Source organism: Homarus americanus, unplaced genomic scaffold (assembly GCF_018991925.1).
Source record: "Homarus americanus isolate GMGI-L3 unplaced genomic scaffold, GMGI_Hamer_2.0 scaffold14467, whole genome shotgun sequence".
Lineage (NCBI taxonomy): Eukaryota > Metazoa > Arthropoda > Malacostraca > Decapoda > Nephropidae > Homarus > Homarus americanus.
In genome coordinates, this window is record NW_024733734.1 from 986,226 (window position 1) to 1,010,936 (window position 24,711).

The 24,711-nt window shown below is 41.3% G+C and overlaps 1 protein-coding gene across 1 annotated transcript; it reads right to left on the reverse strand.

Annotated features, from left to right (window-relative positions):
* Positions 1-2,095: 2,095 nt before the first annotated feature.
* LOC121869871 (probable citrate synthase 1, mitochondrial) lies at positions 2,096-24,659 on the reverse strand. The gene is made up of 2 exons (XM_042371436.1): positions 24,597-24,659; positions 2,096-2,886 (listed from the first exon to the last, which is right to left on the reverse strand). The coding sequence occupies exons 1-2, from the start codon at positions 24,657-24,659 to the stop codon at positions 2,314-2,316; spliced, it is 636 nt and encodes a 211-aa protein (XP_042227370.1). The 3' UTR covers positions 2,096-2,313.
* Between the last annotated feature and the right edge of the window lie 52 nt (positions 24,660-24,711).

The window sequence follows — 24,711 nt, forward strand, 5'->3', positions numbered from 1 at the left end:
ATTTACCGAGTTAATAGGGACGCGAATCATGAAATTAAATATCAGTTATTAAATTGAAAATAATTATAGATCGTTTCCCAGTCTGAAAATGTTGCGTACGTCCTAATTAAGTTTAATCATCTGGTAAATAAGTCACTCCCGGAAAGCGTGAACCAGGGAGCAAGTTAATCATCTGGTAAATAAGTCACTCCCGGAAAGCGTGAACCAGGGAGCAAGGTGGCCGGGGAGCTGTGAGAGAGGTCAAGGACCACCTCTGTGCTGTACCCAGGAGAGATGGATAGCGTGACCTGGTTCCTTCGTTTATTTAACATCAGTATTAACAAGGTTCTGTAGACCCCACGCCGTATGATAACGTCCACTGGCGGTGTGAGACACGAGTGGTGAAGCGAGCTGTTTGACTGTCCACTGACCTGGGTTTGAGCCACCTGTTGAATATGGTGAGAGTTGGAGTGAACCCAGCTGTCTAGGTGCCCAACTAACGACGTGATGATCGTTTGGGGTCATCAACTCTCCTCTACCACGGCTCACAATACCACATATCTTCAAGCAGCTTAGTGAAAACCTTTTACTAACGGGAAGCTAAAGCTTCTCTCAACTGTACAAGGTCTGAGTGGCTCACTCCCTTCCGTGTTCATGGATGTACTGGGGGTAAAGTGAAGCCAGCTGAGTGATACAGGGTCACACACTGGGACCAAGAGTCCAGTGGAACTTAGAGGTACATTTCCAAGGTTGAGAAAGGCTGGTTTGGGCCTTAAACTACGGGTGCCTGTTGGTTGTGCCTTAAAAAACTACGGAGTGCAGGTGGAACCTATGTGTTAGGTTAGGAAGCATGGTTCACGGGTATTGGTGGACTCAGTAACTTCTTAATAATAGTGATAATATTTTTGTGTGTACTTAATACTATTTTTTCAATTACTAATGTATGCTGTGTGCACTTATTTTTTTCTTATAATTCCTATCTCAGGTATAACCTTTGTTCCCCAGAGTAGTGTTTAAGTTAGGTTAGGAATTGTGCATCTGTTGGGGTGATATAATTTTGGTGAGTGCCCTTAAGGCCTATTCATTATAGAGTTATTAATTTCTATTTTTTATACCATTTTCTCAGTGATTGATATTATTTTGTTGAGTGCCCTTAAGGCCTATTCATTGTAGAGTTATTAATTTCTATTTTTTTATACCATTTTCTCAGTGGTTGATATTATTTTGTTGAAAGCCCTTAAGGCCTGGTTCATGTGTGCAAGCAACATTTCTTAATACTTTAAACTTATTATCCTCTAATGAGGCATTGCCTGAGGTTTTAATAATTTCAACATCATGTATAACTTTTATTCCCCAGAGTAGTATTTTAAGTTCAGGTTAAGAAGTGCGCATATTGGTGTACCACTATTTGATTGTGTTTGTAGTGTTGGAGGGAATATAGGTGTAAATTTTACAGTGTGTCTCATTCATCCCAGTCACAGACGCTATCCTTCAACGGGTCACGGACAATACATTTTGTTTAGTAGATTTAAGTGTTCTTGTGCTGGTTCGAGATTTTTCTCAAAGGGGCGCTTCCACTGCAATTACCATCTAATAATCTTAAATAAACCCCAAGTCAAGTGAGAAATTAAAAGTCCAGTAAATTCCGTCCGGTTACAAATGGTAGTAGAACGTAGTTATTATTAATGAAGGTTTGAGGACTACTGACCAATGTTTAATACTAAAATAGAGTGAAAGGTAGTGTAGTGCAGTAAGACACAACTGCAACTAAACATAGGAAAGTATCTCAGGGTGATTTAACATTAGGCAAAACAGAATAAATAATGGTAAGAGCAGGAATTAAATAAATAGAGAAGAGGCTAATGTAAATAAGCGTTGTGTATTCACCACGAATACACATCCAATTCATCCCTGCCATTCCATGAGTCAGTCACAAGCTTAGCTAACACTTTTTCAATTTCTTCACTTTTAAAAAAAATTCTTACAAAAAAATACATTTTCTTAAAATACCTCCATTCTTATAAAAAAGAAAAGTTATAATTTTGTTAAAATATGAATGCTGAAATATGAACCAGCACATCAATATTTGGGAAAACACAAGGGTGCAAATGCAAGGTGGTCGTGGACATATTTACTATAGGTACAGATAACTGGTTCGTAACATACACGTTCACAGACATGCGCATCTCACAATTAAACCAATCCCTCCAAAGGCAGTCAGAATTTTCAGAAAATGCATTGTTCTAATAAAATTAATCCATTCACATAAATAATTTTACAAAAATGTGTTAATTACATGCAATTGTAAAAATCCTGACTGAGTCGCCGGCTGCTTTAGGCTCCTTGGGCGGCTGTGGCACCGACTAGTTTCTGCAGTCCTTCAGTGCTCATGGACTTCGGTCTCTCGATGGGGAGCCCAAGAGCACGGTCCCACACCAGAGACGACAGTACGCCCAAGGCCCTAGAGACTCCGAAAAGCACTGTGTAGTAGTTCATCTCCGTCATGCCGTAGTACTGAAGCATTACGTCCGAGTGAGCGTCCACATTTGGCCATGGGTTCTGCACCTTACCAAGTTCAGTGAGGATTGGAGGCACAACATTGTACAACTTGGCAACAAGTTTGAACAGCTTATCGTCAGGAAGATGCTTGAGGGCAAATTCACGTTGGCACGAGTAACGAGGATCAGTCTTTCGCAAATCAGCATGGCCATAACCTGGAACAACCTGGACAGATTTAAGGGTCTTCCAGATGAACTCCTTCAACTGATCTTCCGTGACATCATCACCGATTTCAGCACGAAGCTTGGTGACCCACAGGAGTACCTCTTGGTTAGCTAAACCATGGAGAGGTCCAGCGAGGCCATTCATGCCAGCGGCAAATGAGAGGCTACAGTCTGGAGCTGGAGCCTGCAGGAGTGGTGTTACAGCCCACTCGAATAAGGGTAAAAGGGGCGTCAGGGTTTCCAGTGCCGTGTGTGGGGTGTATTCGGGTCACTATGGTTGTATGTGGGGTGGAAGTCACTGATGTGGGGCTGTTGGTTTGTCCAGGGATTGAGACCCAGGGTAAGGGGCAATCGCATGATGGGTTGTTGGGGATGAATGTGCTGGGGGAGCTTGCGGAGATTTGGCCGCACATGTATCACTTGTGCAGGGAAGCCAGGAGCAGCGCTCAGTGGGAAAATTGCTTGCATTGAGTAGTGGTTGCTGTCATGAGCGGGACTAAGTTGCTGTAATGAGCGGGATTGAGTTGCTGTCATGAGCGGGATTGAGTGTACGGTTGTAGTGGCCAGGGCCTCACTAATATGGACTGGTGCATTGTCAGAGGGCTGGTCTGCCGGCATGAGGTTCGGAGACGTGAATTGAGTCGATCGTTGAAGACGTGAGAGAGTTCGTGTGGACTGAGTATTGTTTGACATTGGTTCTCTAGTACAAGGGCCAGGCCAAAGGAGAGCATGTTTGTTTTGGACTGTGTATTGGTTTTGACACTGGTTCTCTTAGTTCAAGGGCCAGGCCAAAGGAGAGTATGCAGGATGTGGATTTGGTATTATTTTTGACATTGGTTCTCTAGCTTAAGGGCCAGGCAAAAGGGGAGCTAGTATGTTCTGGTTGGTTTTGAATTGGGCTAGGCAAGAAATGGAGTTGCTGGCTGCAAGTTGGAATAGGGCAGAGTTGAAGGTGGTTTCTAAGTTGTTCTCTCAGCACATGAGGACAGTGCTGTCTTTTTTTAGGGGGGTCGAGTGTTAGCGGGAGAGAGAAGGGGAGAAGAGAAGACGGGAATGCTGCGTTTAGCACGTTAAAGGGGTGAGATGCAGTTTCTTAGAAAATTTTTTTAGGGGGGTCGTATGCATGTTTTTCTCAGCACATGAGGACAGTGCTGTCTTTTTTTGGAGGGGTCGATTGTAATATTCAGAAATTTCAGTGTAATTTCAAACGCGGCGCCATTGGCGATGATGAGTTCAAGGTCGTCTGAGGGAAGACCGCGCTCCCCGCATGTAGTGAGAGGTTGTGGAACTAGGCCTATACGATATTAAATGTAATTTACCGAGTTAATAGGGACGCGAATCATGAAATTAAATATCAGTTATTAAATTGAAAATAAATATAGATCGTTTCCCAGTCTGAAAATGTTGCGTACGTCCTAATTAAGTGTAATCGTCTGGTAAATAAGTCACTCCCGGAAAGCGTGAACCAGGGAGCAAGGTGGCCGGGGAGCTGTGAGAGAGGTCAAGGACCACCTCTGTGCTGTACCCACGAGAGACGGATCGCGTGACCTGGTTCCTTCGTTTATTTAACATCAGTATTAACAAGGTTCTGTAGACCCCACGCGGTATGATAACGTCCACTGGCGGTATGAGACACGAGTGGTGAAGCGAGCTGTATGACCGTCCACTGACCTGGGTTTGAGCCACCTGTTGAATATGGTGACAGTTGGAGTGAACCCAGCTGTCTAGGTGCCCAACTAACGACGTGACGATCGTTTGGGGTCATCAACTCTCCTCTACCTCAGCTCACAATACCACATATCTTCAAGCAGTTTAGTGAAAACCTTTTACTAACGAGAAGCTAAAGCTTCTCTCAACTGTACAAGATCTGAGTGGTTCACTCCCTTCCGTGTTCATGGATGTACTGGGGGTAAAGTGAAGCCAGCTGAGTGATACAGGGTCAAACACTGGGACCAAGAGTCCAGTGGAACTTAGAGGTACATTTCCAAGGTCGAGAAAGGCTGGTTTGGGCCTTAAACTACGGGTGCCTGTTGGTTGTGCCTTAAAAAACTATGGAGTGCAGGTGGAACCTATGTGTTAGGTTAGGAAGCATGGTTCACGGGTATTGGTGGACTCAGTAACTTCTTAATAATAGTGATAATATTTTTGTGTGTACTTAATACTATTTTTTCAGTTACTAATGTATGCTGTGTGCATTAAATATTTTCTTATAATTCCTATCTCAGGTATAACCTTTGTTCCCCAGAGTAGTGTTTAAGTTAGGTTAGGAATTGTGCATCTGTTGGGGTGATGTAATTTTGGTGAGTGCCCTTAAGGCCTATTCATTGTAGAGTTATTCATTTTTATTTTTATACCATTTTCTCAGTGATTGATATTATTTTGTTCAGTGCCCTTAAGGCCTATTCATTGTAGAGTTTTTAATTTCTATTTTTTTATACCATTTTCTCAGTGGTTGATATTATTTTGTTAAAAGCCCTTAAGGCCTGGTTCATGTGTGCAAGCAACATTTCTTAATACTTTAAACTTATTATCCTCAAATGAGGCATTGCCTGAGGTTCTAATAATTTCAACATCATGTATAACTTTTATTCCCCAGAGTAGTATTGCAAGTTCAGGTTAAGAAGTGTGCATATTGGTGTACCACTATTTGATTGCGTTTGTAGTGTTGGAGGGAATATAGGTGTAAATTTTACAGTGTGTCTCATTCATCCCAGTCACAGACGCTATCCTTCAACGGGTCACGGACAATTCATTTTGTTTAGTAGATTTAAGTGTTCTTGTGCTGGTTCGGGATTTTTCTCAAAGGGGCGCTTCCACTGCAATTACCATCTAATAATCTTAAATAAACCCAAAGTCAAGTGAGAAATTAAAAGTCCAGTAAATTCCGACCGGTTGCATATATATATATATATATATATATATATATATATATATATATATATATATATATATATATATATATATATATATATATATATATATATATATATATATATATATATATATGCAAGTAAATCACTGTAGGTCTTGGCGTGATCTAGGTATATACTGATAACCACAAGGAAAGAAAAAACACGAAGTTCCCAAGCACTGTACTCACCCCTGAAGATGTGAATTACACGAAAGCGCTTGGGAACTCGTGTTTTTCTTTCCTTTGGTTATAATATATATATATATATATATATATATATATATATATATATATATATATATATATATATATATATATATATATATATATATATATATATATATATGTAATAAACTTGGGGTTTATTAATTATTAGATGGAAATTACAGTGGAAGCGCCCTTGAGTAAATCCCGAACCAGCACAAGAACACTTAAATTCACTAACAAAATTAATTGTCCATGATTGCAATAAGCGTCTGTGACTGAACTACAACACAAATGGTACACCACAGCACCTCTTAACCTGAACTAAAACACTACTCTGGGGAATAAAGTCATACATGATATTGAAATTATTAGAAATTCAGGCAACATTAGACAACAATAAATTCAAAATATTAAAGGTTGGTTGCACACATGAAACAGGCCAGAACTTTCAACAAAATTGAGAACAATGGCAGATAGGCCTTCAGGGCACTCAACAAATGTTATGCCTGAGATCGGAATTATAAAGAAAAATTAAATGCATTAAAGGAACTAAATCACAATATTAAAAAACAATACTATCAAAATTATTTAAGAAATATTAAACTACACATGTCAAGATAAAATCAGTAACTGAAAAAATGGTATTAACTACACACAAAAATATTATCACTATTATTGAGATGTTAGTGGGTCCACCCATACCCGTGAACCATGCTTCACCCAACTCAACATACACCCGTAATAAGGGAGATAAAATGTTTCTCTAGATATCCCCTAGACTCCTGGTCTCAGTGTGTGACCATTAATTTACTCAGATTGCCTCAGTGTACTCTCAGTGCGTCCATGGGCGGGAAGAGAGAACACCATCAGGTGACTATGGCCAGTAGGTAATACTTCTACCTGACCGAGGACACGTGGTGTTGTGCACCCACGTGGTAAGAACTGATCACCCAATGCTGATGCTGGTCCCGTATCGTTTTAGTTGTCGGGAGCACTCGTTCACTCAAGAGATCCTGTGCTAACCCGGCTAACCAGTGACAAGCCTGCACTGATCGTTCCAACTGCAACAATCGCCAATCATCAATCATCAACGGCAGTCTCAAACGGCAATCAATCTCTCCCAGTCAATCCCTCAGTCAATCCCTCGCAGTCAAGTGGGTTCTGACGGAAACCCTGAAATAAACTCACTGTTAGCTCTTGTTAACTTTATCACTGCCCTATCTAACCCCTGTCTGAGATCGAATGAGACTTACTCGTTATACTGCAATAGCGCAAGACAGGTGACTAGACCACGTGACCGTTTCGTCCTCTCTGACGCACAGTCTGCCCTCTCTGTTCGACCGCTGTCGTCTGACTGAGAACCAGCCAGCCTCGTGTCCTCTCAAGGCGTTAGCTTAGGCCTACGTGACATATTTTCCGCCTACTAATAACTTTCTTGGGACACCCGTAACATTATTCAGACTGGTACATGATCTATAATAATTTCAAATTCAATAATAGTCCCTTAACTTCATGAATCGCATCATTATTAATTCGGTAAACTACATTTAATATCGTATAGGCCTAGTTACAAAAGCTCTCACTAGGTGCAGGAGCATTCTCTTCCCTCGGACGACTTTGAACTCAGTATCGCCAATGGCGCGGCGTTTGAAATTACACTGAAATTTCTGAATATTACATATGTGTATATATATATATATATATATATATATATATATATATATATATATATATATATATATATATATATATATATATATATATATATATATATATATATATATATATATATATATATATATATATATATATATATATATATATATATATATATATATATATATATATATATATATAACAGTAAGACCATAGAGTGTTTGCGTGAACATTAAAAAATGAACCAACTACAAATAGAGATTGCAAGGAACTTCAACAGAAACTACAAAGCAGTTACAACAGTTCCTGAACGAATGATGTTTTCGCACATAAGGTACCAGTTGGTAAGATAACCAGATAGTACAAGGTTGTTATCTGGTGGGATCACCTGATGTTTGTGATCATCTCGATCATTGTATTTTTATTATCATCATATTCACAGACGTCTTTTTATTGTTATCGTCTTCATCGTTGTTTATTGTGATGCCATCATATTCATCATTGTCTTTTTATTGTCAACGTCTTCAACACTGTCTATGGGGTTGTCATTGTCTTCCTTAATGTCTTTTTGGTGTCATAATCCTTATGTTTTTCGTTTTGTTGTCACTCTCACCATCTTCATCATTACACTGGTCATCATAAAAAAAAAATTCTCATGGTTCTGGATCAAAACAGTCTGATTCTAGTGTAATTGTATGTGCTGAACTCAATTATGACATTCGTATAGCTGTATCAGGCTCAGTTTTCCAGAACCAGCATATCTATATACTTAGTGTACCATGCTATTCATACAGTAATTTATATGCTCATTGGCTCCACTTATGCAATTATTTTGTCCTGATTTGTGCTTTTTTGTTTGTTTCAGTTTGCTGATTCATGATATTGCATATCTACACCTGCATGATTTGTAATTACTCTGAAATTAACAAAACATGGAACGTCGCAAGTGTGTGAACGGTGCTGACAGTTTTTGCTACATATGTGGTGCCTTCACTCCTGGTAGCCTCAAGAAACCAATCACAAAAGCTGTTCGACTGAACTACAAAAGTTACTTCAAATGTCATTTGGGTGACCAAGACAAGAAATGGGCACCTCATGTAGCCTGTAAGTCTTGTGTTAACCACCTGAGCGAGTGGATGTGTGGTAAACGAAGTTCAGGAATGCCGTTTGCTGTACCAATGATATGGCGTGAACCTAAAGACCACAGTAGTGACTGCTACTTCTGTCTCACAAATATTAAGGGAATAAAAATCAAGACACGAGGCAAGGTACAGTACCCCAATATTGCTTCTGCAATCCGACCAGTACCGCACAGTGCTGAACTTCCAGTCCCAAATCCACCGACTGAACAAGAATTGAGTGATTCCGATTCTACCTCTACCTCAATGGAAAACGACTACCAGGATGACTCTGAAAATACCAGGCTTAAACTATTTACTCAAGAAGCGCTTCATGATCTCATCAGGGACCTAAACTTGTCAAAAGAAAAGGCTGAAGTTTTGGGATCCAGACTAAAGCAGCGTAACCTGCTAGAAGATGGAGTGCATATCACTACAGCGCGTTACCGACATAGACAGCTGTCTGCATTTTTCAAGATGGCAAACAACCTTTGTTATTGCGAGGACGCAGTATCTCTCATGCAACAACTCTGCAAGTCTGAAACATACAAGACAGAGGATTGGAGGCTGTTTATAGACTCAGGAAAAGACTCTCTGAAAGCTGTTCTTTTACACAATGGCAATCGGCTTCCATCTGTCCCAATAGCACACGCAACAAAAATGACTGAGGGCTATGAAACAATGAAAATTTTCTTGGCCGCTATAGAGTATGAGAAACACCAGTGGAAGATATGAGGCGATCTCAAAGTCATCAGTTTACTACTGGGCCTTCAGAGTGGCTACACAAAGCACATGTGCTTTTTTTTGTGCTTGTGGAACAGCAGAGCTGATGCAGAGCATTATGTGACAAGACCAAGAGATGCGCCTGGAAGGTTTAACTGTGCTCACAATCCGCTTGTAGATCCAGAAAAGATATTTTTGCCTCCACTGCATCTAAAGCTCGGTTTGGCTAAAAATTTCATCAAAGCTATGGATCAATTCGGTGCTGGGACTCTATACTTATCTCAGAAACTAGGTGGTGTGGTTTCCGAAGCCAAGTTGAAAGCAGGTGTCTTGAATGGACCACAAATTCGTATACTAGTTAATGATAGCGAATTCACCAAAACATTGAACCCACTGGAGAAAAAAGCATGGGAATCATTTGTCAATGTGTCAAAGAATTTTCTTGGAAACTATCGTGCTGACAACTACAAAGAAATCGTAAAAACCATGCTTCAGAATTATCATGCATTGGGAGCAAGGATGTCCTTGAAATTGCATTTTTTCCACTCTCATATTGAATTTTTCCTAGGTAACCTTGGAGACGTTAGTGATGAACACGGCGAAAGATTTCATCAAGATATCGCCATAATGGAGAGCAGATATCAGGGACAATTCAGTCCTAACATGATGGGCGACTATTGCTGGACACTGCAACGAGAAGAGAGCAAGCTGTACAAGAGGAGTTCAGAAACACTTTTAGAACTTCATATTTTGTCATTATAAAGAATTTGAACTTATGTTTTTTGGTACAATTTTTTATGAGCTTATCTGTGATAGGTTTAAAATTGTATCTTGCATGACGCGATAATGTTACTATATTTACTATTTTTTTTATTCTTTAAGAAAGTAGGTCTGATGGTAGAATGAAACATCCAATTAATATTCATTAATATGAAATTATTTGACTTTGTACTTCACAAGGCTGATACTCTCTCTTCTCTGTCTCTATCTCTATCTATCTCTCTATCTATCTAGCTATCTATCGATCTATTAACTCCACTGCCACTTTTGTGTTCTATGAACTCAATTGCATATATACTATATAATTTGTTTTATAACAGTTTCAAAATGCAACTGCAACTTAAAACTACTGTGTACCCGTTTATTTTGCAGTCACGTAAATAAATAAGCTTGCTAAAAAAAGTTAATGAACAATTTAAAAGGGTATTCTTTACATCGCCTTATCTTGAGACTCATGAGACTAGCCACCCACCCCCCTTTCCATGAACATACTGTACACTGTACAGTATATACGCCAAGAGGATGACGTATTGACGTAATAACCCAGGTAAAATCATAACAGTATTAATAGGGAGAAGGCCTGGGTCTTAAATAATATAGATACATAAACATAAACATAAATAATAGCACCATCCCATGACACCTGGGATATAATGTCTGCACATTCACACATACCTTCCGGTTTTAAATATTTATTACTAAAAAAACTAAATTATTATAGTTTGGTGCATCATATTCCATAGTTAATCGATTTTTTTTTTACTGGTGCAGTGGATTTGAGAGGTATTATCTTGGTGGAGAAGATAAGGATTAACAATGAAGAAGAGAAAGCACAATGGTTTGTCTGGTTTGCAGAGGCCAAATCAGTGACAACAGTGCAAAGATAATACCGCCAGAGGTATGATAAAGAGCCACCCTCGAAACCTAGAATTCGGGCATGGTTTCAAGAGTTTCTGGAAACAGGCAGCGTTTGTGACTTGCTCCGAAGTGGTTGCCCAAGGTTGTATGAAGAGTCCATTGATTCTGCTTGTACAGTGCAGATAGTCCAAGCATTAGAGCTGGACGACAAAAATTGCGCTTTCTGTTGCTTAGACGCCATTGTTACTCCTTATTTTATCCACCATGATCATTCACTGGGCCTATAAAGAAACAACTCGATTAACTAAGAAATATGATGCAGCAAACTGTATTACAATATCCCTTTCGCTAGGCCACGGTAGGACGCCACCTTCCGGGAGGCTCCACATTGTCTCACTGTAGTGCATTAAGGTAGACCACATTTTTGGTTTTGCCATTAGCAGCAAGTATGTACAGATTTTTGCCAGTTCCCACTCTAGAGCATCCAACATAAAACTGTCCGTGAGAGAAGCAAGGAAACACCAGGTTTAGGCCAACTATCTTTAGGGACTATCCCTGGGTTTTGTAGATGGTCATGGCAAAGCTCACTTTAACCGGTAACTGAAGTCGCTTGAACTCAAATGGCAGGTCAGTGGTGATGACAGGTATCCTTGGTATAAAAACTTTCTCTCCTTTAGCTTTTCTTGTCAGTATTATAGCTTCCAGTACATGTGGCATCATGTTCTTCACCACCAGTCTTGTACCATTGCAGAGGATTGGTGGTTCAAGATTTCTTAAGAGCATTATAGCAGTTCCAATCTTGAGAGTGAGGTGGTGAGCAGGCATTCCAGCGGGCTCCAAAGAATTAAGGAATTCTGCAGGGTACTGGACTGCTTGGTCCTGGTCGATTACTGTATCAACAGATTTGAATGAGGTCTCACTGCTGGAAGCTGTCTGAGTAGAGTCATGTTGATTTCAGCCGCTGTTTCATTCTTTGGTGCCAGAATTGCACGTTCACGCAGCCACTTGTGATCCTTGTAGTTGTGGATAATTTTTGGGTAGACCATGTTAGTGAGCTTAGTTGATGACTTTACAACATTTCCACATCCTTGAGGAATGATGTACTCTCATGTTTGTGGATAGGGTGAGTGTCTGAACACTTCTCCAAAGGTATGATGCCTTGAGGCACGCATTAAGTTCATCAGCTGGAGTGCTTCGAGGAATGACAGGTAGGGTCTGGCGAAAGTCTCCAGCAATGACCATTGTAATGCCACCCATGAGATAAACATTTTCTCGTATGTCTTGCAAGGTCCTGTCCAATGCTTCAAACGCTAACTTGTGAGACATAGTGCATTCATCCCAGACTATGAGGCTGCATTTTTCTAAGAGTTTTGCCTTTGCCGATCCTTTTTTGATGTTGCACATTGGATTCTTATTGTGAGCGAGGTTGAGAGGCAGATTAAAAGTTGAGTGTGCAGTACGTCCTCCTTCTAGTAGTGTTGCAGCAATACCTGAGGATGCCACAGCAAGAGTAATTTCCCCTGATGACGTACTTTGGCCAACAGAGGGTTGATCAGGAATGACTTTCCTGTCCGGCCAGGTGCATCGAGAAAGATCATACCTTCCTGCTCCGCTTGTATTGCTTGCAAGATCTGTTCATATAAGAACATAAGAACATAAGAATGGAGGAAACTGCAGAGGGCCTATTGGCCCATACTGGGCAGTCCCGTTTACACCCAACCCCTATTGCTCATATGAGCATCCAACCTATGTTTGAAGCAATTCAGCGTATTCGAGTTAATGATGATATTTGGTAACTTGTTCGATTCATCTACTACTCTGTTTCCAAACCAGTGTTTACCTATTTCACGCCTAAATCTAAATTTGTCTAATTTAAAACCATTGTTACGAGTTCGCTCCTGGTTGGATAATTTGAGTACCTTTGTAATGTCCCGTTTGTTTAGCCCTGCCTTCCACTTATACACCTCTATCAGGTCGCCCCTCGCTCTACGTCTCTCAAGGGAGTGCAAATTAAGATGCTTTAACCTGTCTCTATACTCAAGGTTCCTAATGCCCGGGATTAGTCTTGTCATTCTCCTCTGAATTCTTTCCAAGGATTCTATATCCATTCTGTAATACGGTGACCAGAACTGAACTGCGTAATCCAGGTGTGGTCTCACAAGAGCAAGATACAGTTTTAGGATGACCTCGCTAGTCTTGTAACTAACACTCCTTTGTATGAACCCAAGTACTTTATTAGCCTTGTTATGAGCAAAAACACATTGTTTACTTGGCTTAAGGTTCCTACTTATCATTACTCCTAAATCTCTCTCGCAGTCGGATTTCTCTATGGCATCGTTGTTCATCTGGTATCTGGTTTCCCTGTTTACATCTCCTATACTGAGTACTTTACATTTGTCGACGCTGAATTTCATCTGCCATTTCTCAGACCATTCGAAAAATTTGTTTAGATCTTCCTGTAGTTTTGCCTAGTCCTCGTCAGATTTGATAACACGTCCTATTTTAGTGTCATCAGCAAATTTACTTATGTTGCTGTCTATGCCGATATCTATGTCGTTTATGTATATAATAAATAATAATGGTCCAAGTACTGAGCCTTGGGGAACTCCACTTGTGACGTTGCTCCAATGGGACTTAGTGCCGTTAATGCTCACTCACTGTTTCCTGTCCTGTAACCACGCCCTAATACATTTAAGGATGTCACCTTTGATGCCATGAGCTTCTACCTTTCTAATTAGTCTTTCGTGGGGGACACTGTCGAAGGCTTTGCTAAAGTCGAGATATACTACATCATAATTGTGCCCCTCGTCCACCGATTCGAAAACTGATGAAAAGAATGTTAATAGATTAGTTAGGCAAGAACTTCCGCTTGTGAAGCCATGCTGGGAATCATTGATCAATCGGTGCTTCTCCAGGTGATTTCGAATAGAGTTTGAAATGATTGCTTCCAGTAATTTGCCTACTATTGATGTTAGACTGATTGGGCGGTAGTTAGAGGATAGTGATCTATCACCCTTCTTGAAAATCGGTATTACATTCGCTATCCTCCAGGATTCTGGTACTACACCTGTTTTTAAGGACATGTTAGACAACTTTGCTAAGGGCATACTAAGCTCTTCCTTACATTCCTTTAATACTCTGGCAAATATCTCATCGGGACCAGGTGACTTATTAGGCTTTAGTTTGTCTATTTGCTTATAACATCGTTACTAGTCACTACTATCTCACTTAATTTGTTTTCTTCACTATCTCTGAATAGAGTCGGTGCCTCGGGTATCATGTTTAAATTTTCGGTGGTGAAAACTGTTGAAAAATATTTATTCAAATTATTGCTCATTTCTCCGTCATTATCAGTGAGCTCGCCGGAGTCTGACCGTATTGGTCCAATCTTTTCTCGTGTTTTAGTTTGATACATTTGGTAGAATCCGTTGGGGTTTGTTTTCGCCTCCCTTGCTATCCTTACCTCATTATTCCTCTTTGCTTTCCTTATCTCGGTAATAACCCTACTCGCCAATACCCTACAATAGTCCCGGAGGTGAATTTCGCCACGATTTATCCATCTACATATAGCCTTCCTTTGGCCAATGATGTTCTTTAAATAATTATTTATCCATTTAGGGTCATTGTTGTCTGATCTGAGTTTTTTGTATGGTATGTTCTGCCTTTGTGCATTAAGTAACTCACTATTTAAAGTGTCGTGGAACTCGGCAATCTCAGATCTCGTTATCAGGTCGGTGTCATCTATCAGGTTCACGGCCAAGCTCGACACCCCCTCTCTCAGCTGCCTCTTTAAACTGTCAAAGTTTGCCTCTCTGAAATCTGGTACTTTAGTGGAATTTTCCTTACTTCTGCCCTGAAAATCTAACTGGAATCGAATTTCTTTGTGATCGCTGTTTGCAAGTTCGTTCCCTACCTCGACATTGCTAATGAGGTTTTCTCTGTTCGACAGAACTAAATCCAGTATATTATTACCCCGTGTGGGTTCGGTTGTATGTTGACTTAGGAAACAGTCCTGGATCGTCTCGAGAAAATCCTCTGATTCTGAATTACCCGTAAGGTCAGTCCAATCTATTTGGCCAAGGTTAAAGTCGCCTACTACACAGACTTTGTTGTGTATGGAAGCCCTGTGCATTTCATCCCAGATAAGTCGCTCATTGACGCTATCAAGATTGGGGGGTCTATATATTACTCCTGTGATTAATTTTTTCCGACCGTCGCTTAATTCTATCCAAATTGTTTCTGTATTCCTCTCAGTTTTTATTTCCTTATTTATTTCGCACTTCAGATTATCACTAACATAGATTGCTACTCCGCCTCCTATCCGGGTCTGCCTATCGGTATGGAACAGTTTGTAAACCGCAATTTGATATTCGACTTTTAATTCACGTGTGTCTAGGTTGATCCATGTTTCAGTGAATGCAATTATATCGATTTCTTCGGTACATACCAAGGCCCTAATATCATCCATTTTGTTTCTCATACTTCTACTGTTCACGTAGTATACATTTAAGTTAGTCGTGTTCTGAGTCCTCCCCTTACAGCGTTTAGTTTTAAACTCCCTGTTTAATTTAGTTTTGTCATCACTCCTAACACTATTTCCCTGTAATCTTTCGCCTTGTTTACCCGCTCCCACTGCAGTCTCCTCCACCCCCGTGCCCATATGTTCTCTTAGCAGTTTAAAGACTTCGATATCTCTTGAACTGCCCCCTCTAGAGCCCCAGCCAGGGTTGCTACTCCATCCCTAGACAGGTGCACCCCATCCCTAGCATAGAGGTCCCTTCTGCTATAGAAGTTGTCCCAGTTGTCAATGAATGGGACTGATATTGACTTGCAATATCTGTCAAGACGGTCGTTGACACCAACTGCCCTTGACAACCATTCACTGCCAACTCCCCTTCTAGGCAGGACACCGCATATGATAGGGATCCCTCCCTTAGTCCTAATACGATCTATGGCTGCCTTGAACTTATCAAGAAGTTCCTCGCTCCTACACCTGCCAATATCATTGCCTCCTGCACTGAGGCAGATAATTGGTTTGTTCCCATTACCAGACAAGATATTGTCCATCCTGTCAATTATATCCCCCACCCCAGCTCCTGGCAAAGACACCCTCATCCTATTTTTGTTTTTACCACAAAAGGCCCTGTCCATGTACCTTACCTGTGAGTCACCAACAATTAAAGTTTTTATACCTTCCTTGTCATCCCTGTCCCTGACTGTACTAACGTCCAATTCGTCTATCAAGGGACTGAACGGGTTGGTACACGTAGCTTTTGCTGTCGTTGTTGTCGTATCCTTCGTGTGCTTCTTCACCACCAACTTTGTCTTCCCACTACTCACAACTTTCCACTCGCTTGAGTTTTCGTCAGTCACTGGCTTTACTCGTCCAGCCTCTCCTTCTAACTTTGCCAGCTCTTTCCTTAATTTCAGGTTCTCCAACGTGGCCCTCTCAATTTCTAACTTGGCCCTCGCCAATTCTTCAATGGACCACTCCAGTTTGGTCAACAAACTCTCATACCCAAAACCGCACATAGCACTGGCCATATCTGATAATTATCCCTCCGGAGCTAACCCTGCCGTGACCTTTCCCCTAGTGAGGTCAGAACACAATGCATTTGCTTGCTCATGCACCAGGTGAGGCTCATTTTCTTCAAGAAAATTCACCAGAACTTCAACTGAGTAGTCTGTCTCTCTGAGAAACTCCCTGTTTGCAACTACTGGTTCTTCTCGGTTTCGGGAAGTGAATCCAAAATCAATCAGGTTTTTTCCCCATAGCTCCATCACTTTACCTTCCAGTATGATCAGAGCCCTGTTGACATGTCATCCATGAACTCAATCTCTTGACCAGGATGTTCTCTTCTTGCTTGATGAAGCAGATCCTCTGAAAGCCTTTCTTGGTGGTTTTTCCAGAGCTGGCTTGGGTTGGAAAGTCCACATGTAGCAATCATGATGGCAAACAGGTTCCTCATTCTCATTGGCAATTGAGTAGCTGCTGCCTCTTCTAATGTGTCATTCCAGTGACCATCATCTTCCAGTAGGCCAAGGAGATTGCACGCTTCCTGATAGGTTCTGCAGACTTGTCCATTCACTGTCTTGAGTGCTGCATATGATGTTGGGCCACGGATATGATGCAAAAGTAGTCTCAAACAACAGCATTCAAAGTTGTTGGGGTGAACCGTGTAGACACGTCCCAAAGCATTGCCTGACTTTATTCCTCGATATCCTTCAACTGTACAGCAAAGTATATTTTTTTAGCATTAAACTGTTATTATTTTATTGTCTAATCATCACTACATATAACACCACCCTTCATCACTACATATAACATCATCCATCATCACTACATATAACATCATCCATCATCACTACATATAACAACATCCACCATCACTACTGTATTGATTGTTTATCAGACCACAGCTTACAGCCCAGAGAATTACAACACATATAACAGCGAGTAAAGTACAGGCATCGTGGTACCCCAACATACCAGGTTGACACACCCTGGGTCAGGACCCAAGGTACCTGACCCCGGCCACTAATTATGTGAGTTAGAGGATGACTTGACCAAACCACACCTAGCCAAGACACACCCGGGCATGACCACGCACCTGGGCAAATAGGGCTGTCCAGATCTAACCAGTTTAGTGTTAATTGGCAGGGGTCAATCACCGGCTGTTTCTCCCCCATATTAAGGCCCTCCAGTCCCGTCCACTGGATCTTTAGTATTACTCTCATTATTCTCATCTGACTCATCTCTCTCCCGTTCGGGTCGTCATTCTGTTCACTCACACAGAGTCACGCTCGTCCTCTCCCCAGGTAGGGAGGGAGACTTCCCGACCAGACACCGGCGTCACCAGCTAAGCAGAGTCTCCTATACGAGACACTCCAGCAACACCCGCTGGGCCTCCGTCAAGCCACAAGTGAGTCTTTATCAGAGCTATCTATATTGTAAGTTACCTACTGTGGGAAGTGTATTCATTCATATTTGTGTCCAATATTCAGTATCCAGTAACGTAAATATAATATTGATATTAATGTGTCTGTGTCATTGAGTGAATTATTATATAGTTCTATCGAAGTGGTGTTTGAGAAGTTGTCCCTTAAGAACGTATATGATAATATAAATGTAAATAGCTAATCGGCCACACTACCAAACTTCCTCTCTTTACATTCCTCCTACTATAAATAGTCTAGCTATATGTAATATCCTTTTCTTGTGAATTTTGTCTCATTATAATGGTGACAGCGTACTATACGTTAACCCACGCCCTCCTCGCTTAGTTGTTACACTGGTGGCAGTATACTTAACGTAAACCCACGCCTTCTCTCGTTTAGCCATAACACCTGGCTCGTCAGTTTGAGTATTGTTCAAAAGTGCGTAATAAGGAATCCCCGTGTAGTAGCGTGAAAAGTGTCCTAGTGTGTCATATTTACACCTCAAGTAAATGTCTCTCATCGTGGTATGCGCGAATTTTTACTAGCAATATGTTCGGTGCTTAATATAATTTGTCAGTGCCCCCTGCGATCTGTAACGTTCTCCGTATCCCAAGTGCATGTTAATTGTCGGTCAGTGTTAAATGTACCCATTGTGTTTTAGTGATAGAAGCTGTGCCTATACTAACTGTTATAACCTAACATGTCTTACAACCTACATCCTCCTCCCTGTCCTAATCCTCACCTCACCCTCCTTACCCTTCCGTCCCTGCCCTGCCCTTCCCGCCCCGCCCCGCTCCGCCCCGCCCCGGCCTGGCCCGGCCCGCCATTCCTCGCCTCCTCCCCACTACACCCGCCCCGCCTCACCCGCCCCCCACCGTCCCGTGTGACCTCACGTCCTTCTGACCCGCCCAAGCCTCGTTCCGTATGACCTCTCTAATCCCCCTTCTTTTGTCCTGTAAGCTATGTGTTGATAATGATGGTTAATGTAACTTAATATTACTGAGTGTATTTTTATGCTTGTATGATTTGTAATGTACTCTTTGATAAATAATATTCAGTGTAGTGAGCAGAGCTTAACTCCCCGACCCAGACTAATGAGAACATTGTCGTGACGGAAACCATAGTTGCCAAACATTGACGTAACGTATAAAGTAAACTTTTTTTTTAATGATGCATTTCCAACTAATCCATCATCCCTTTAGGATTGTTTCTCTGTCACATGTCACACACAGTACCGCCCCATGGCCAGCCGGACTTCAACCACAGTACATACGAGCAGAGGAGAAGTAGCGTGATGAATGCAGCAACCAACCCATAACCCACCACACACCACTTCACTTCTTCCAAGCCCTCCTTTGGTCTAGGATTAAGAAGATTTTATATTGTTCTACTTTAGGAAGTTAAGGAGTGTGGAATGCAGCACCACAGAAATGAACCCTGGTGAGCCAAGCCAGGGAGGGATTCACCACTGTGAGGTGTGTGGAACAGGACGGTCTTTGGTCTCGCCGACACTCATGTACGGAGGGCTAACCCTGGTCCGCGGAACCTGCCCTACACGTCATCAAGGCGATGACAACCCAAGTAGTGGACCGGCTTTCAATCCGGCCGGAAGGGCGGAAGGCAGAGGGAACCGAAAAATCATCTGGAATATGAAAATGAAGCTGTACAGGAGAAAAACGCAGATGGGGCTAGAAAAACTCATCTGGAATAGGTCGAAAAATGATGCTCTACACGTACAGGAAGTGCAGATGGAACAGAAAAATCATCTGGAATATGAAAATGATGCTCTAAACGTAGAGGAAAAACGCAGGTGGGGCTAGAAAACCTCATCTGGAATATATTGGAAAATGTTGCTGTACAGAAAAACGCAGATAGGGCTAGAAAAATTCATCTGGAATATGATAGAAACCAGGAAGAAGTGAGAAGAAGTCAGAAGGTATGGAGACACGACCTACAAGGTGCGGTATTGAAGAAAGAAAGACTTGTTATGTGAAGAAAGAAGACAGAAGACGTGCTGTGCTGACATCAGAAAAAAGTCGACGATGAAGGACCAACCGACTATCGCTGCTGTGCTGCCGGTATCCCCTATCTCCTATACCAGCTGGATGGAGGACGTGAGCCATGCTGGACCACACTAATGTACTGATGTTGTTGATGTTGTTTATATCCAATAACAAGATATAACACCCTAACATGTGAAGTAGGCACATTTTTTGTGTATTTTGAAGTATTTCATTCTCTGATTTTTGTTAATATTTACGACAAAGAATTTTTTTTTTTTTTTAAGAAAGATTAGTCACTTTTTCTTTGAGTTCATTTGATCAATGTTTTGCACTACGGAACACAAAGTTGTAGCCATATTACTGACTGGGATGAATTATTATTTTGACACGGCCTAGTAAGAAGATGTAACACCTGTTATTGTTGTAGAATGCAATTTGCAAGTTTGTCTCAGATACAATGCTAGATATGAAGGATCTTTTCATTCTATGTTCACTTACTGTGCTTTTTTTTTCTCCTGGCATAGAAGCTTTGATCTTGGCCAGAGGTATAGTAAGCTTTGTCAGATCAAACATAGCCAGTAGAAAAACATACATCTATGAGATTATTGTTTGTAAATGTGAGACTGCATTATCGCCTCAGGGACTATCTTAGATACTGCACATGATATTCTTGTCTATATGTTTCATCAGTTCGCTGTGAAGGAAGCTTTGGTCTTGGCGGGAATTGTAATGATTGTTTATCAGACCACAGCTTACAGCTCAGAGGATTACAATACATATAACAGCGAGTACAGTACAGGCCTCGTCGTACCCCAACATACCAGGTTGACACACCCTGGGTCAGGACCCAAGGGACCTGACCCCGGCCACTAATTATGTGAGTTAGAGGATGACTTGACCAAACCACACCTAGCCAAGACACACCCGGGCATGACCACGCACCTGGGCAAATAGGGCTGTCCAGATCTAACCAGTTTAGTGTTAATTGGCAGGGGTCAACCACTGGCTGTTTCTCCCCCATATAAAGGCCCTGAAGTCCCGTCCACGGGCTCTTTCGCATTATACTCATTATTCTCATCTGACTCATCTCTCTCCCGTTCGGGTCGTCATTCTGTTCACTCATACAGAGTTACGCTCGTCCTCTCCCCAGGTCGGGAGGGAGACTTCCCGATCAGACCCCGACTTCACCAGCTAAGCAGTGTCTCCCATACGAGATAGTCCAGCAGCACCCGCTGGGCCTCCATCAGGGCACATGTGAGTCTTTGTCAGAGCTATCCATAGAGTGAGTTACCTACTGTGGGAAGTGTATTCATTCATGTTTGTGTCCGAGAGTCAGTATCCAGTAACGTAAATATAATATTGATATTAATGTGTCTGTCATTGAGTGAAGTAATAAATAGTTGTATCAAAGTGGTGTTTGAAAAGTTGTCCCTTAAGAACGTATAAGAAAATATAAGTGTAAATAACTAACCGGCCACGCTACCAAACTTCCTCTCTTTACATTCTTCCTACTATAAATATTCTACCTATATTTAATATCCTCTTCTTGTGAGTTTTGTCTCATTATACTACATATAACATCATCCATCATCACTACATATAACACCATCCATCATCACTACAGATCGGTAAAATAATTTCCTAGATTTTCGTGCGGACACAAACAAATAAACAAATAAACAAACAGACAGACTTCTTTGTTTTATATAAATACTAGTAGAATCGCCGCCCTCCGTTCAGCTGATCCGCTAAGCAACGGTAGGACACCACCCTCCGGGAGGCTCCACATTGTCTCACTGTTCAATACCCAAAACTTTTTCTTCCATCAATAGTTCATTAACGGTGTATGTAAGTTCCACCATGTTTTTCACCACAACGGTAGACTAAAGTATATTTTTTTAGCATTAAACTGTTAATATTTTATTGTCAAATCATCACTACATATAACACCATCCATCATCATCACTACAAATAACACATCCATCATCACTACAGATCGGTAAAGTAGTTTCCGTGATTCTCGTGCGGGCACACAAACAAACAAACACACAGACATACTTCTTTGTTATATATATATATATATATATATATATATATATATATATATATATATATATATATATATATATATATATATATATATATTTATATATATATATATATATATATATATATATATATATATATATATATATATATATATATATATATATATATATATATATATATATATATATATTTATATTTATATATAACAAAGAAGTCTGTCTGTTTGTTTATCTGTTTATTTGTTTGTGTGTCCGCTCGAGAATCTCGGAAATTATTTTACCGATCTGTAGTGATGATGGATGGTGTTATATGTAGTGATGATGGATGTTGTTATATGTAGTGATGATGGATGGTGTTATATGTAGTGAGGATGGGTGGTGTTATATGTAGTGATGATTAGACAATAAAATAATAACAGTTTAATGCTAAAAAAATATACTTTGCTGTACCGTTGAAGGATATGAAAGGATATAGTCAGGCAATGTTTTGGGACGTGTCTACACGGTTCACCCCAACAATTTTGTATGCTATTGTTTGAGACTACTTTTGCACCACATCCGTGGCCCAACATCACATGCAGCACTCAAGACAGTCAATGGACAAGTCTGCAGAACCTATGAGGAAGCGTGCAATCTCCTTGGCCTACTGGAAGATGATGGTCACTGGAAAGACACATTAGAAGAGGCAGCAGCTACTCAATCGCCAATGAGAATGAGGAACCTGTTTGCCCTCATGATTGCTACATTTGGACTTTCCAACCCTAGCCAGCTCTGGAAAAACCACCAAGAAAGTCTTTCAGGGGATCTGCTTTATCAAGCAAGAAGAGAACATCCTGGTCAAGAGATTGAATTCATGGATGACGTGTTCAACAGGGCTCTGATCATGCTGGAAGACAAAGTGGTGGAGCTATGCGGAAAAAACCTGATTGATTTTGTTTTGGATTGACATCCCCAAACCGAGAAGAACCAGTAGTTGCAAACAGGGAGTTGCTCAGAGAGACAGACTACTCAGGTGCAGTTCTGGTGAAATTTCTTAAAAAAAATGAGCCTCACCTGATGCCTGATCAAGCAAATGCTTATGAACAGATTTTGCAAGCGATACAAGAGGAGCAGGAAGGTATGATCTTTCTCGATGCACCTGGCGGGACAGGAGAAAAATTCTTCATCAACCTTCTGTTGACCAAAGTACGTCATCAGGGGAAAATTGATCTTGCTGTGGCATTCTCAGGCATTGCTGCAACACTACTAGAAGGAGAACGTACTGCACACTCAACTTTTAAACTGCCTCTCAACCTCTCTCACAATTTGAATCAAGTGTTGCAACATCAAAAAAGGATCGGCAAAGGCAAAACTCTTAGAAAATGCAGCCTCGTACTCTGGGATGAATGCACTATGTCTCACAAGTTAGCGTTTGAAGCATTGGACAGGACCTTGCAAGACATACGAGAAAATGTCTATCTCATGGGTGGCATTACAATGGTCATTACTGGAAACTTTAGCCAGACCCTACCTGTCATTCCTCGAAGCACTCCAGCTGATGAACTGAATGCGTGCCTCAAGGCATCATACCTTTGGAGAAGTGTTCAGACACTCACCCTATCCACAAACATGAGAGTACATCTACAAGGAGATCAGGATGCTGGGCGGTTTGCAAACCTTCTACTACAGATTGGGAATGGAACTTTCCCTGTTGATTCAGAAGGACAAATAATCATTCCTCAAGGATGTGGAAATGTTGTAAAGTCATCAACTGAGATCGCTAACATGGTCTACCCAAACATTATCCACCACACAAGGATCACAAGTGGCTGCGTGAACATACAATTCTGGGACCAAAGAATGAAACAGCGGCTGAAATCAACATGACTCTATTCAGACAGCTTACAGGCAGTGAGACCTCATTCAAATCTGTTGATACAGTAATCGACCAGGACCAAGCAGTCCAATACCCTGAAGAATTCCTAAATTCTTTGGAGCCCGCTGGAATGCCTTCTCACCAGCTCACTCTGAAGATTGGAACTCCTATAATGTTCTTAAGAAATCCTGAACCACCAATCCTCTGCAATGGCACAAGGCTGGTGGTGAAGAACATAATGCCACATGTACTGGAAGCTACAATACTGACAGGAGAGAACGTTTTCATACCAAGGATACCTCTCATCACCAGTGACCTACCATTTGAGTTCAAGCGGCTTCAGTTCCCGGTTAAAGTGTGCTTTGCCATGACCATCTACAAAAGTCAGGGACATTCCCAAAAGAAGGTTGGCCTAAACCTGGTGTTTCCTTGCTTCTCTCATGGACAGTTCTATGTTGGATGCTCCAGAGTGGGAACTGGCGAAAATCGGTACATACTGTACTTGCTGCTAATGGCAAAACCAAAAATTTGGTCTCCCTTAATGCACTACAGTGAGACAATGTGGAGCCTCCCGGAAGGTGGCGACCTACCGTGGCATAGCGAAAGAGCCGCCCGGAGTGTAGCGATTCCGCTAGTATATATATAATGCTTGGACTATCTGCACTGTATAAGCAGATTCAATGGACTCTTGGGCCTTCTGCGTCCACTTCGGAGCAAGTCACAAACGCTGCCTGTTTCCAGAAACTCTTGAAACCATGCCCTAATTCTGGGTTTTGAGGGTGGCTCTTTACCATACCTTTGGCGGTATTGTCTTTGCACTGTTGTCACTGATTTGGTCTCTGCAAACCAGACAAACCATTGCGCTTTCTCTTCATTGTTAATCCTCATCTTCTCCACCAAGATAATACCTC

Bases quoted from the DNA above. Each gene is read 5' to 3' on its own strand.
- LOC121869871 (XM_042371436.1), bottom strand. From the start codon at position 24,659: ATGGTTTGTCTGGTTTGCAGAGACCAAATCAGTGACAACAGTGCAAAG. The intron at 2,887-24,596 runs GTATGGTAAAGA...CCACTCCTGCAG, and splicing joins CAAAGACAATACCGCCAAAG to GCTCCAGCTCCAGACTGTAG.